This window comes from Neopsephotus bourkii, unplaced genomic scaffold (genome assembly GCF_033783945.1).
Source record: "Neopsephotus bourkii isolate Nb327-2 ecotype Australia unplaced genomic scaffold, CSIRO-AGI_Nbou_v1 NB_911, whole genome shotgun sequence".
Classification (NCBI taxonomy): Eukaryota; Metazoa; Chordata; class Aves; order Psittaciformes; family Psittacidae; genus Neopsephotus; species Neopsephotus bourkii.
The window spans coordinates 3,013,535-3,028,156 of NW_026901405.1; the positions used below are offsets into that span (position 1 = coordinate 3,013,535).

Sequence of the window (14,622 nt, forward strand, 5' to 3'; positions counted from 1 at the left end):
CAAACAGTAGATTCAGCAGTGTATATATGACCACCTCCATGATACAGATTTATACTTACCGTCCAATGAACTTCAATTGAGGATGAAGAAAGGATAGTAGGGTTGTGCAGATGTAGTACCACATCACCTAGTTCTCTCTGGACCTGCTTGTGATCCACACCTTGACTTGTTGGTGGAACATCTGTAATGATTTAAGATTCCATTTCCACAAGTATATATGATTGTTAAAAGAAGCATATGTAAATACAAACAAATGTATCATAAAGTATGTGATACCACCAACAAAGATTACCCTAAGTACTTCCCAACTATGTAAGAAAACACTACATGGAGTATTTTCCTGAGCACATGACCAATGTTTAGGTAGTAGCACTGTCTTCAACAGAGAGAAACAGGAGGAAAAACCACACTTGAGGTTGTCTTTGGTAAGTAACTGCAGCAGCATTTCTTCGTTCTTTCCTGTTGGGAGGAGAAAAACCACTGCAGATTCCAAGAGACCTGGAAAACTATAAAGAATGGCAAAAGCAGAAGCTGTATTTTCAGATAGCTTCATGGGGAAACTTAATGCTCGTAATAACAAAATAATGTAAAAACTGAAGAAAAGACAAATGAGTCATGTGGATGCAGCTTCTCTGACGGCAAGTGTCTTCTTTAAACAGCAGGCAGAGCACAGCTCAGTGCTGTCTGGCTCTTCTGACATTTGGTCTATCTTATAGCTAAAAGAATTGTTCATATGCACGAAGGGACAAATTCCCCTCAAAATACACAATGATACAATGGAAACATATTTTCTGCATGCAGAGCCCTTGAAAAAATATACTTAGCTGAAATGGAATGACTGTTAGACATGTATAAAATTTACAGGCAACCAGTAACAGGTTGTCTAAAATATACATGTACTATGGACAGCACAGTAACATGGTTTCTGTATTGATTTAATATCTCTCTCTGATATTTTTTAAACAAATACCATACTGACAAAAATGATCACAGCCTTAGAAACCCATGAAAAGCACTTATAGTGATGTCTTCCTTTTTAATTTCCTTTCCTTTTTTCTTTCTTTCCCTTTCCTCTTTCCTTTTTCCTTTTCTCTTCCCGTTTCCTTTTCCCTTCTCTTTCCTTCCTATAGACCTTGGAAATTTCCATGTCTGTCCGCTTACAAGAAGTGCCAAACAGAGAGTACACAGAATTGTACATATATTTATGTGCAGCTAACTACAACTACTGTAGGTGTGTAGACTGTCTTGAAAGCTGAGATGTGGATAGGGCAGTTGATGCTGATATAGAAGACACTTATTTAATGCAAGTACAAGAATTGCAAAGCTGTTGCTTTTTGCCAAGTGGTCACATTCTCAGTTCATCAGCTACCAGTCTTCTCTAAATAACAATAAAACCAATGCTAAGAGGCATTAGGACAAGGCATGAATACATGGGGTTTTTTTCAAGAAATACAGTTCCCATTTGGGAATAAAAAGCCTATGTCACTTTGAACTTCTATCACACAGTTTCCTGAACATATTTACAAGAAGATGGGATTCTTAAAAGTTAAAGAAGGAAACTGAGGTTAGCATGCAGTCAGTGGGTGACAAACCTGGACTCTTAGCAAAGAACGTTGACAACAAAGTCACAAAACCAGAGCACTCTTCACTGCTGTATCCACATGTAGTAAGTTCTGCCAAACAATCCATTTATCAGAGTAATTCCCCCCCTTCAAAGTTTGAAAGCATGAAAAACACAAGCTTCTGTTTGGAGAGTTGCATAAATATCACCCTGATTAGAATGTAACAGGAAAGTCAGTGGAATAATTAGTTCTGTCTTTGCTAGTCATAAAAGATGAGTCACCAACAATATGAATCAAACTATTAATAGGCTCAGCCATTTGCACATCTGTGCTATACAGCAATACGTGTGCTTTCTTGTTTTGGAGTCAGGCTTCCAAGACAGTGACTGTCAGAATAGCTAAGCATGTTGGTTTTAATGTTACTAATATGTAAAGTGTAAAGATGAAGGCAGGTTAGGTTCCTGGTCTGGACATGTATTTAGGAAAAGACTATACCGCCTCCTAGACAGAAATAAACTGGTAAAGTTCTGAATTTAGCTAGACTACAACTTACACAAAACTGAAATGGTATTGGAAGAGGAGTGGAACTGACACTCTAAAGAACTTGACACTTGATTCTATTTCTTACTTGATGAAAATTTTATCTATTGGTTGTTATTTTCACTCAGGCTTTGTGTGGTCCTCATGTCTTCAGCAGTACTAGATGCCCAGAGGACAGCGAAGCTTTTCCATGCTATTATAAACCATTCAGTTTTGCTGAGTGAACAGAATGTTGCCTCATTCCTCATTCACTGTTCCTCAGTCCGGTCAGTGATCAGTTCATCAGGGACATTCAGACCTAATACTCCATCTAATATCCAGGAATGAAACTACACTGCATGAAAAATGGACTTGTGCAGAACACTGCAGCCTGCCCACGTAATAGCATGTGTTGCCCTATTCCCAGGAATACAGAAATCATGGAATCATAGAATCACAGAATGGTTCAGGTTGGAAGGGACCTTAAAAGCTCATCCAGTTCCACACCCCTGCCATGGGCAGAGACACTTTCCACTAGAGCAGGTTGCTCCAAGCCCTGTCCAACCTGGCCTTGAACACTGCCAGGGATGGGGCAGCCACAGCTTCCCTGGACAACCTCTGCCAGCACCTCAGCACCCTCACAGGGAAGAATTTCTTCATAATATCTAATCTGAATCTCCCCTCTATCAGCTTAGTCATTCCCTCTTTGTCTTGTCACTACAAACCCTTAAGGGGCTACTATATCACTTCTTGATAACAGGACCCGTGCAATGCCTACCACTAGACCATGCTGCCCAAGGCTCTGTCCAACCTGGTCTTGAACACTGCCAGGGATGGAGCATTTACCACTTCTTCGGGCAACCCGTGCCAGTGCCTCACCACCCTCACAGTAAAGAACTTCTTCCTTCATGACTCTGCTATCTTTATATATCCACTGAAATTGTCACCCAACAGGAGAAATGTATACTGAAGGACAGCAGTGTGAAACTGTTCACTCCCCAGGGGAGATGAGAAAGACTTGTTTTCAGACCAACTTCAGGAAAAATGAAAGTCACCAAAGGAAAATGCCTTGTTTCCTTTAAGGAACTTCCTTTCAAAAACAAACACGTACTTACTTATGCAAACAAAGAAACAAACATACAACACAGGCACTCTTAATAGGCCAATGGGTCAATTTCTGCAGTAAGTACAAAAAAGCAGAAAAAAAAAAGAAAGATCTATAGCACTTTCGGTTTGAAGAAGTATGCCCAGTTATTTCCTTCTTAAGAATCTAAGTATTTCTCCTGGAAAAACACAGGCTGTGAAGTTGCAATGCACGATTCGCCATACACCATCATAAGCGTCATTTATTTGCTACAGTGAACACAAAGTTATTTTACATTTTACACAGCTGGATTCAGTCCATGGCTGGACTTCAGTCATAGATGGAGTCAGTGGATGACTACTTCATCCATTCCTACCCAGCCTTTGTCTTCCACTTGGCTATCTGTAAGCACTCTCTCTCTTTACACTGTTTTATTTTCAACAGTTGTACTACTGAAATACTTTTAATACATTGCCAAAACCTCTTCTTTACTGGCTTACAATGCACAACTCCTTCCAATTTTAAACTTCTCTCTTTCCTAATGCAGCAAAAATCAACTCAGATTTAATGGTGTTTTTCTGTCAGTCTTAAGCCTGTTTCACTGGACGTAATTATTTTTCCACAGAATTTGATGAATTGTGTGATAACTTAAAAAGTCAGAGATTATTTTTGCTGCTAACAAGAGCTATTCAACAAGATTGTAACTATCTTTCTAAGAGATACTAGGGTTCCCTTAGGCAATGCAAGCATGCTGTCTAAGCAACTCTGAGTCTATGTTATAGAGAAAACCAAGTTTAAACACTGTATTTTAGCATCTAGCATATATTATAGCCAGACAATTGAAAGCTACCAGAATCCCTGCATCTGGTATTTCTTGATCACCTTGTGACAGTCACTGTGGACACCTAAAATGTTCAGCATCAAAAGCTTACCTTGAGTTTTCACTGGATCAGATATTTGGCTTGGGTCACTTAGTCCATATGCATTAGCTGCCCTCACAAGGAATAGATAAATTGCATTAGGTTTTAGCCCTTTAACTGCAAAACTCTCTGTTTTCACATTTTCAGCTACAGTTTGCCAGCTGCTACCAGATGCATGGCTAAGGATAAAACACACACAACAGCAGGTTAGCACATGCTTTTTTATATCTTATATATGAGTTTAAGCACAGCGAGATCACATGAGACTTATGTACCTGAAGGCCTCAATTATGTAAGAGGTTGGTGTTGCACCTGAATTCAAATTGGGTTGCCATGACAATGTTACTGTATTCCTGCTGACATCTGTAACCTCGGGTTTTGATGGAGCGCTAGGAATCAAGTTTGGGTCAGTGGGTCTCGGTGGCTGCACTGGGACTCCAAACTCTAACAAAGGAGAGAGAAACACCGAGTGTAGGCAGGAAGCAGCTGCTAAGCTAACTGCTGTTCACATCTGCACAGGCAATTTATGACACGAGTCAGGTAACTTCCGCATTTCAATTTATGATTTGCCTTTATGTATTTTCTCCATGCAGAGGAAACCCTAATTGATTTACCTTGGACCTCTATGTATGCGCTCCATGTAGCTTCGCCACTTGGGGTTGAAGCAATGCAGGTGTACCGACCAGTGTCACCCAGCTGAGTGGGAAAAGAGAAGAATAAATATTTGAAACAATCAGGCACTCAGTGGGCTAGAAAAGTAATTACAGCTGTCCATGTTCCCCCCCCCCCCCCCGAATGTGGGTAAACGTATTAGGCTGCAAAAAATTAAAACCAGAAATTTATTCCGTTACAAGTTATGAATTCATGCGCTGCAAAATGAAAATGGATACTCATTTTGGAGCATCCCTTAAAGAACTGGTAAAAGTGCAGATTCTAATTTAACATGAACTATTCTGTATTGAACAAATGGAAGGCCAATTCTTGTCGCATTTATTCCTTACCCTGCAGAGGTCCTAACAAATAAATTGAGACGGAACTCAGATGACAAGACCTCATGCAACTGTCAGCCTTATGCCTAAGTAATGCCCAGGGGTTTGTCTGGACTGCAGCACCGGAGAGCATGTTATCCTTAAAACAAAGCTTAAATATTGCACATATATTTGTAAATATTATTTAAATATTTGTACATATGGGGTTCCCTGTGTTAGCATAAATTACGCTCTACAGCAACCCCAAAAAGGAACCTCCGTATGCTATTCTCATTGAGTTCTGAATGTTGGATTATTTGTCCATATGTGACTTAATCACATTTTGAAGGAGTTTCTTTCCCTTTCCCTCAAAAGAAATGCTATCCTCCTCAGGTCCCAGCCTCAGCAGATGAGCTGAACGGAAACACTCAATAACCAGAGTCTCAAACTCTAAGCCAGTGTAACTTGTAATTGGTAACAGTGCAACTCTGGGGAACAGAGTATAGTGATATATCCATCCTAATTTTTAAAAGTCACTATACTTCAAACCACAGAAAAGATAGTGAATAGCCAGTATGCTAAAACAACACTATCAGACATTTTACAGCATGCGAGGCATAACCAGCAATACTGACCAGGTACCTGCTGTAATTCCCTAAGGAAGCTAGATATTGGACAGGTGGTTAACTATTCTGACCTATGTTTACGTTGTCAAGTGAGTATGTTTAAACTTTAGAAATAGTTTTAAGAAAGCTGTGTACATGGCTCTATTCCTGCAATATGATGAACAAAAGTTTTATATACATATATATATATAAGCTTTTGAAATAATAGATCATTTCATCTATTAGTACTAAAGCCCAAATAATTTATGAATTCCTCTTACTGAAATATAAGCCTTACTTTTCCCTTCATGTTTTAAGTATGAAATAATTCCCTTAATTAATGACTCTTAAAAGCATTCTTCCTTATGCAATCTGCAATAATGTGCCCTAGGCAGAATACGCCAAGGTGTGAAGTATGAAATATTTGAAAGCATTTAAGTATCAAATGTTTTAATACATTTATTTAACATTTCATTAATTCTAACTGTAGGATTTACTACATCAAAAGTGCCTGGAGGTGAAAAAACAAAGTGAAACTAATAAGGAGAAAACCTGTTTGCCAGTTCAAGCTACCTTGGCATATCGGATCTGTAACGCTCCTGTCTCCAATTGCTTGATGCGAGAATCCTGGGTAGAAATGAGGATCCCATCCTTTTTCCAGAGGATAGTGGGCATTAAAGTGCCTGTGGCCATGCAGCTCAGTACTAAAGTACCATCTACAGCTACAGTCTGATTCACAGGACCCTGTCGAATGACAGGGGGAGGCCGGTCTGCAATCACTGCCAGAAGAAACAACAGGAAATAGATTTCTGCAACTGGAAGCAATTTCCTAATCATCTAAGCAACTGCAGTTGCTTGAGGCTTTGAAACAAACCGAAGATAATTAAACAAGTAATTAAAGTTTGAGACATGCGTTATTCAGGCCAGGGTACATTAAAGTGATGCACAACAACAGCATTTTAAAATGATATACAGCACCATTTTCAAAAAAGTAAAGAAGTATTACATATTCCAGTGTCTTTATAAAAGTGATGATGGAATGAGAAAGGACTTCCCAATTTCTTTTTCAAGGCACAGATTACACCTTGTTCATCTTCTACCATTGTAGCAGGTCTCTATATAACGGAATTTATACTTTCAGCATTCAAAGACAGAAAAAGGAGGTAGGTACGAAGGGAATAATGTGATGAATACACACTTCCTAAAAAGATTTATTGTGTAGTATCAACTCATTTTTGTGGTGTTTCCCAATGGGGAGATGCTCGGCAGTAGTGCAAACACAAAACTAATGAAAAGGACCATATTAAAAATGTTCAACTAAGAAATACTTTCCGGTAGTTTCTGACTTTTAGTGTCTTGATGACTAAATCTGTTAACATGACTTCAAAGCCACAAAGAGAATCCCACAGTGTGTTGGCATCAATTTTAATGCATCTTTCACACAATAAAAATTAAATGCTAGTGATGGATTATTTAATAGAAAGGTATGAAGCAGTCTCAGCATTCACAGATAAAAGAAGGCTTCTTTCTCCATTATCCAACGGATAATAAAAAAAAAAGAAGAGGAAAAAAAGATAATAAAAAAAAGAAGAAAAGGCTATCCTATTGTGTTTCAGTGACCTCTTCTACCTATACTGTCCAACATGACATGGACTGATGATCTGAAAATAGCCATGCAAATTAAAAACTGGTTTGGTAGCTGAAATATAAATCTGAAGTTCATGAACACCATATATTTCTAAATTACTTTTCGTAACAACAGACAGGGTGTTAGTACTGCTTTTCTTGGCTGAACTCCCACCCCCTTAATTTCATTTGCATGTTCAAATGACACTCTGTTTCCAAATGCATAATTCATCCTTTACTTCTTGTCCCAACCTGTTGCAGTGCATTGCAATATACTGTAAGGCCTGTAGCATCTTTCTCTGAAGAGACAGTCAAAACAAGCTCACTTACAGTTTGTATTTGAAAAGTTTATGAAGAGTTCTGCAGTTGCCAGTGGGAAGAGGCTGACCAATATGTGCTTTACAAGAGAAATTTAATGCCACTGAAATCCTTGGCTAACATAAGTGTCACTAAAATTGATGGCAACTTCTACTACTTTTAGAAATACCAGGGTATCATTCTGCATATCCTGCCTTCACTTCTATAGAGGTATAAAAAATAAAAGTATTTCCCCAGGACATTATACAAAGCAACTACCCATCAGATCAAACCAGAGCATACAGTCACAGTAAAAGAAATATATTCACACTAATTTGCTTTTTCTGAGTTCAGACAGCATAGGACATTAACAAAAATTCTCTTAATTTGCTTATTTCCTATTTTAAATTTACTTCTCACCTTGCCATGGCCTCCTCCCCAGTGAAAAATGGATAAAAGTGGATTAAGAAATGTGGCTTATGACTTGTGAGAAACCAGAGAGCATGCAGTCCTACTCCTCTAAACAATCTCAATCCAGTGGGTGTAAATATATTTATTCTCCAGGTTCACTGTGTGTTTCAAGTACTGCATTATTTCTATTATTTTATATAGGATAAAGGCATAGCTTAGAGGCACTTTTCTCCCTTCATAAGTCTCTCCACAAACTGCACTTATTCTAAGTGCTAAGATTAGTATTTTTCTTGTGTATGGTTGCCATTAAAGATATGATTATTTCTGATAACTGGCAAATTGGCCTCACGTCAGCATATATTACTGCTTGCAGTCATGCTCCCTGTAGCTTTTCATGTTATTTTTTTCTTCCCCAACTGGCTCTCAAAAGGAATGTACAATAATATTCATTTGTATGTTATTCTACTGACTTCCACACTGGTTGAGGTTTTTTCCTTGGTATACTGCAATATTAAAAAATAGGGGAAAAAAAATGGTAAATGGAGATGCTAGGGAAATGGACACACAATGCTAAGGACAAAGATCTAGGCCATAGCAATTTGAAAGTAGATTAAATCTAGTGGGAGAAGCTAAAAAAAAAAAAGCCAGATAAATTAATAGATCTGACAAAAATAAACTGAACATACTTACTAAATGTAAAATGGAAATATAGTGTTACACAATATCCAACATGTTAAACCCGTGTCAGAGCTAGCCAAACCAGGACTTTAATGTTTAAAGACACATGCTATCCACATTTATGCAAAGCAGATTTCAAAGTAGTGTCGTGTCATCCCACTGCTGTGGGATATAACAGATGATAAAATAAAGGTATAATTACCATCAGTAACTTCCAAGTAGGCTTTTGTTATGATACTTCCTGCAACATTTAAAGTCTGGCAGATGTAGTACCCAACATCAGATCTCTGGACATTGGTGATAGTGAGGTCTCCTGTCTGGGAAACTGAGAATCGGCTGGATGACTGAGGGGGTTGGTATGAGAAAAGCAGATTCTACAAGATGTATGGGAAAAAAAGCGGGGGAAAATGGGTTAATTAAATTCAAACATCAATAATCTTAACTTTAACACGTCTAAACAAATTCATTTTTTCATGTTACACTTAAAACATTCTGCTCTTCCTATCTTAAACATGTCTATGCCACAATGTAAATAGCTGTAATAGAATTGTTTGTGATAAAATGGGTGCAGATACGCACATATGATTTTGTAAGTCTTTCAGGATTCCTCTAACACCTCTACGTTCAATAGAGCGTCTATTTGTGTAAAGCCTCTATGGCTTTACATAAAGTTCACCAGGCAGTAGCAAAGATCTATTATGTACATATACCATAATGGTGCAAGCAGCTGTGATGAACCCAAGTAATTTACTTTAACATCCTTTAGATCTTATTCCATGTCATTCTATTTGTTCCACTTAAATGCAGATGCTGATTTACTTACTTGTATTTTAACTTTTACCTTCCTAAGAAGCAGTTTTATAACTAGAGATGCTGTTCAGGTATCTTTAATCAGTGTTTGTGGTGTATTATTAGTCTTATAATACAGAATTACATCCTATGCCGGTTTCTACTTAGGCAGTTTTGGTATGAAGTGCCTAGTATTTAACCAATAGTGGTAAAAAATAAGAATTGCAATCAAAATAACACAAGTCCTTTACATTAAACACTGCTCAAAAATTTCTACCTATGACTGAACAGTTTATGAACAGGAATACTTCAAGGTCACAGAGGCTATTTTTTTCCTCTCTCCTTCTTGCCTAACTACATTTTCATTTCCAAAAATCACTCAAGGGAATGGGACACAACATCCTCTACTTCAGTATTAGCAAACTGTATTCATTCACCTCCTCCTCCTCCAGTTCCTGCAATCATCACAAGTGGTCACTACTCAGCAGTCAAAAATATGCCAGAAAAAATATGAACTAGACCACACTTTGGGGAAAAATAAATAAAATCCAGGTCACTCAAAAATACAAACATCCTACGCTGGCATACTTACACCACTTAAGATTATCCTCTAATTAATCCAGTTCTATTTACGTATTTAGACAGAAATGATGCAATGGAGTAAAGAAGCCAATCTTTAAGTGTTCTCAGTTTCTCTGGCCTATTGTTTTGGAACACAAAGCACCCTGTCATATGCTATCACACTATTCATTCTTTCATTCACAGGAAAACCAGAATTCCATATTCCTTCTTTCCTTCCAATAAAGAACACTTTGTGCCACATCCCTCCTTCAAAAGATGACTCTGTAAGAAAACTGCGATTCCCTTGCTGTGCTATATTGTGTTTCACCCACTGGCTTTCAAGATACTTTACAAAGAAGCTGAAAATAATTTTCCCTCCCATTCAAATAACAAAACTGGGAGAAAAAGTGACCTATTCAGGTCTGAACCCAGGACAACCTGTCAGCCAACTGAATGGGACAACAGATCTCCTTAGCCCCAAATGAGAGTCCTGCAGTGATGCAGATCAATACAACAAACAGTTCAGTTTGCCAGACAAATGCAAACACATGGCAAACCAACAACCATACCATGAACCCAGAGCCAAACTTTCTAGACATTTGGGAGTGTTTGGGAGTTCAAACAAACTTTAGCATTAGTCATTTCCTCGTCTCTCAGAAGTTGTCCCTGGTAGGTGAAAAAGATTGTCATAGTAGTGAAACATGGAATGTTTCTAGCTGTTTCATCACCTAGCATGCATGTGACTTAGAAGAGAAGCAACATTCAGCATCTCCAAGCTCTAGACCTATTTTCCACATCTTTAAATCAACAATTACAATATTTGTCTCTCACATGGTATCATCTCTTTAAGAAACTGTTAGGAAGAAGGGACACAGAAAGACTGTTTTACCTGACTTCCCTCTCTCCGCCAAAAGATGGCTGGCTGAGGGTTTCCAGTTGCTTCACACTGGAAAGTCACTGTTCTCCCCAGTGCAGCTACCTGATCTCGAGGCTTTACAACAAACTGTGGAGGCTCTGAAAGGAAAACGCCGAATCAATCAATCAATCAATCAATCACAGTACTATCAGGCTATTTGAAAGCACATTTTGCCTACTGATCTTAAATCATGTAAAACAGATAAATTAATAAGGAGACACATCATTCTCTAACAGCCACAGCATCACGCAGATTGTCTTTTCTGTTGCTGGACCTCCCAGTTAAAACTGTGCATCATACACTTTTATTACTGACCACTTACACAAGGAAGTAAGCCCCACTGACTTATTGAGACAACTCGCAAAGCAACAGTCACTGATACAAACAAATTTGTTACATTTTGGCTTTTAAAGCAGGAATACAGTCAGAATGGGGAAATCTTTGAGGGACAACTGGCCCCCAGGCCATACTTTGTCAAGAGCTGTAATAAACACTGTTGAGTAACTATGAATTCAGGCTTACACGCACAAGTGTCATCATCTATGATTTAGGAAAGCCGAGGAGAGAAAAACCCCTTAAGTGCTCATATAAGAGGCTTTTGATGTTCTTGGGGTCTCAAAAAATTTAAAGTCAAAAGCCCTAGAAAAACTATTGAATAATTTTTAACCATTTAAACTGTTCAGTCCAGCTACTTAAGAGGAATGATTTTAAAGGAACAGCAGAGCTAAATGTCTCCATCATTTACATAGGCAAGGGCATGTTCAAACAAAATATATATGCAAATGAAGGCAAATTTGAAACATCTGCTCAGCCTAACATTATAAATACTTCCAGCTTTGTCCAAACTTTGATTTATAGAGGCTTCAACAACCCCTTCAGCCAGTAGTAAATGGAATGTCAAAAAATCATGTCAGTCACATTAAAAAAAACCCATCATAGATGACAGCATTAGATCTCTTGATGGGGCTAGCGTAGAAAAGCCTAGCTTGTTTTATAGGGTGTTAGCTCTCACTTCTGTAAAACTGAATTAAATGAAATTCCATTTATTTGTTCATTTACGATGCTGTCTGATCATCTGTCCAAAACTAATTATGCTCTCTCTCTTCTTTCGGTTGAGAATAAAGGATATATTTTTAATCTGACTTCAATAATGTTTTTAGTGTCTTGTTTTTTATTTTATTCTTCTTTCAGACATTTCTGTATTTACAAAATTTTCCTTTAAAAAGAGTGTGAATCATGTAATTTAAAGCTATCACTCAATGTGTTTTATAAACATCAGGTAACAGTGGCTTAATCTATAACGAATTAAGTAACACTCAAAGTCCTTCCTAAAAAGAATTGCTTTCAGTGCTCCTATGGGCACTTCCAGTTATCTGTTCCTCATGCCATGTGTCCCTGCTCCCTACTGAGTTAATTGCAGCGCATATTCTTCCTACGACCATCCTGCTTTGGAAGGAGTTTTTAAAGCACAACATATTATTCATATTTGGATGCAAATACTACCTTTCCTAGAACTTCCTTAGATAAGAAACTATGCAAAGTGAAGGTGAGATTGACCAACAGGAATCATCTGACTTCAAAACATTTAGCTCTGAAACATTCAATCAGTACTTCAGGAGAAGACGTGGGAAGAGTCTGACATGAGAGCATGATTAATTTAGAATGGAAGGTGACACTGTTGGGGATTTGCCACAGGGTTGTAAGGTATGATGGGGAAAATGGAGATGAGGGTGAAGCACCTCTGTTATGTGTTGGATTCTAATGACAAGAATAAATTTAGCATATAGTTAAATTTAGGGCATGGTTGGCTCTAGTCTGTGACACAATGACACACTAAAATGAACTGAGGATTTCTAAATCCTGAGCTAGTGCATAGGATGTATAAGGCTTCAGATTTCACTGAACTTAAGAATGAATACAGTTGTAAGAAGATTAAAATGGTTCTGCCCACTGGAGAAATAGCTTAATGCTTGTGATTCTAGGACCTGAAGATGATCATTCAGGGACTACTGAAAGCCAAAAAAATGAGGGTAAATTTAGTCTTCCAGGTAACCATGGTAGAATTTATAAAATGTAGATAGGTATATGTTTCTCTAGATATTATTCTAAGTATGTATTTAGCATGCATATTTATCTAAATATGTATGTGTATTATGCATACGTGGATTATTCTAAATCTATCACCATTAAGACAAAAATCGATAAAAATCCTATTAGCTTCAATGTCAGAAGAATTAAACCAGGTTAAAGTGAAACTCTGTTATCAAATTCCATTCAATGTGCACTGTACTGGAAACATTTTCACCATCTTTTTTTTTTTAAACTTCTATTTGCTTTCACACTTTGGCTCCTAAATGTGTGGTATGTGATGAATATACGGTAAAAGATGCTGAAATATTAATACACTTAAGGAAAGAAGAACTTCTATCTTTGAGACCTTTAACAAAAAGAATTAAATTTACAGAAGACTTTCGAAGTTCAACTAATACAGTCAATGAAGAAAGAAGACATTAGGATTTGACTTATTACATCACGTAGAAACAAAAAGTTAGCAACCCATTACCTTTCTTTGCCATTAAGTTACCCATACTTCATGCAGAATTTATTCTGTGCGATGTGTCTTGTCAAGAACAAGTAAAAGATGGGAGCTGACTGATTGAAGGACATGGAAGGGGATGGATGGGAAGGGGAGGAGAAGTTCCCGTCACAGTGATACGATGACTAGAAGATGGCCAATAAAATTTCAACTTACCAGACACAACTAAAAACAAAAACAAAACAAAAGAAAACATGGAATAAATAAAACTGAATAGACATGAAACAAAGCAAAGAATAAAGCAAAATTAAAATAAAATAAAATAAAAAGGACCCTTCATAAGGACCTTAGAAAGCACACACATAATCTGATACATGAAAAATAGGTTTAAAATGTTGAATCATATATTTGTTACTTGATTTTTAAGCAGAAGTCTCTATAAAATTGTGAAAGTAAGGTGTAGAGCTAAATGGTAACAGACTGAAATAATGGTCAGGCAACATGGATTTTATACCAAGTCTTCCCAATGAGCTGTTGTGTAACCTCTGTAGCCTTGCATAAAGTTTTTTCATATTATCATTATTTCACTGTATCAAGAACCTTCCATGGTAAAATTAACTTGAAATCTCCAATAAAAATCAATCTACAACATTTCTGAAACAGAACAGTGGCATTTACACCCTTTCTAAAGCATATAAACATCTACAAATGGAAAATACTTGTCTAATAGCTATCCCAAAGTAAGACTATTAAAAAGTTAAAATATGCTGAGGTATTTAGCCCACACACTTCTTTAGCATAAGATTGCTGCATCAAGGTCACAATGCTCACTATTAAACTGCAAATGCAAACGAAACCATGACTAAAATTAATCTGAAAAGATTTTTAACCCTTTTCTTCATCCCTCATTCCCAACTTCATTTTCATGAAAGTATTCAAAACCATAGACTTATTGCAAAATATTAGATCATTCAGTATAAAATTGCAAGTGTTAAATTATCTAATATTAAATAAGCTTCCAACCATAGTTGAAAATCTTCATAGGTTTGAAATGGCACAGGTCCTGGCAGGCTGACTTTGCTTATAAAAGAAAAGCATGTTAGAAAGCATTCCAACTACGTATCACTAACTGAAAGAACAGGCTGCAAGT

The 14,622-nt window shown here is 37.3% G+C and overlaps 1 protein-coding gene across 8 annotated transcripts in view; it reads right to left on the reverse strand.

Moving 5' to 3' along the window:
• Positions 1–14,622, reverse strand: part of ROBO1 (roundabout guidance receptor 1) — a 696,828-nt gene that overhangs the window by 52,206 nt on the left and 630,000 nt on the right. For all 8 annotated transcript variants that reach the window (XM_061357727.1, XM_061357725.1, XM_061357729.1 and 5 more), the window contains 7 exons: positions 10,910–11,034; positions 8,873–9,044; positions 6,232–6,437; positions 4,700–4,781; positions 4,361–4,529; positions 4,098–4,264; positions 60–181 (listed from right to left, as the gene is read on the reverse strand). In XM_061357727.1, coding sequence (XP_061213711.1) covers positions 60–181; positions 4,098–4,264; positions 4,361–4,529; positions 4,700–4,781; positions 6,232–6,437; positions 8,873–9,044; positions 10,910–11,034 — 1,043 coding nt within the window. The remainder of the gene's footprint in view (positions 1–59; positions 182–4,097; positions 4,265–4,360; positions 4,530–4,699; positions 4,782–6,231; positions 6,438–8,872; positions 9,045–10,909; positions 11,035–14,622) is intronic.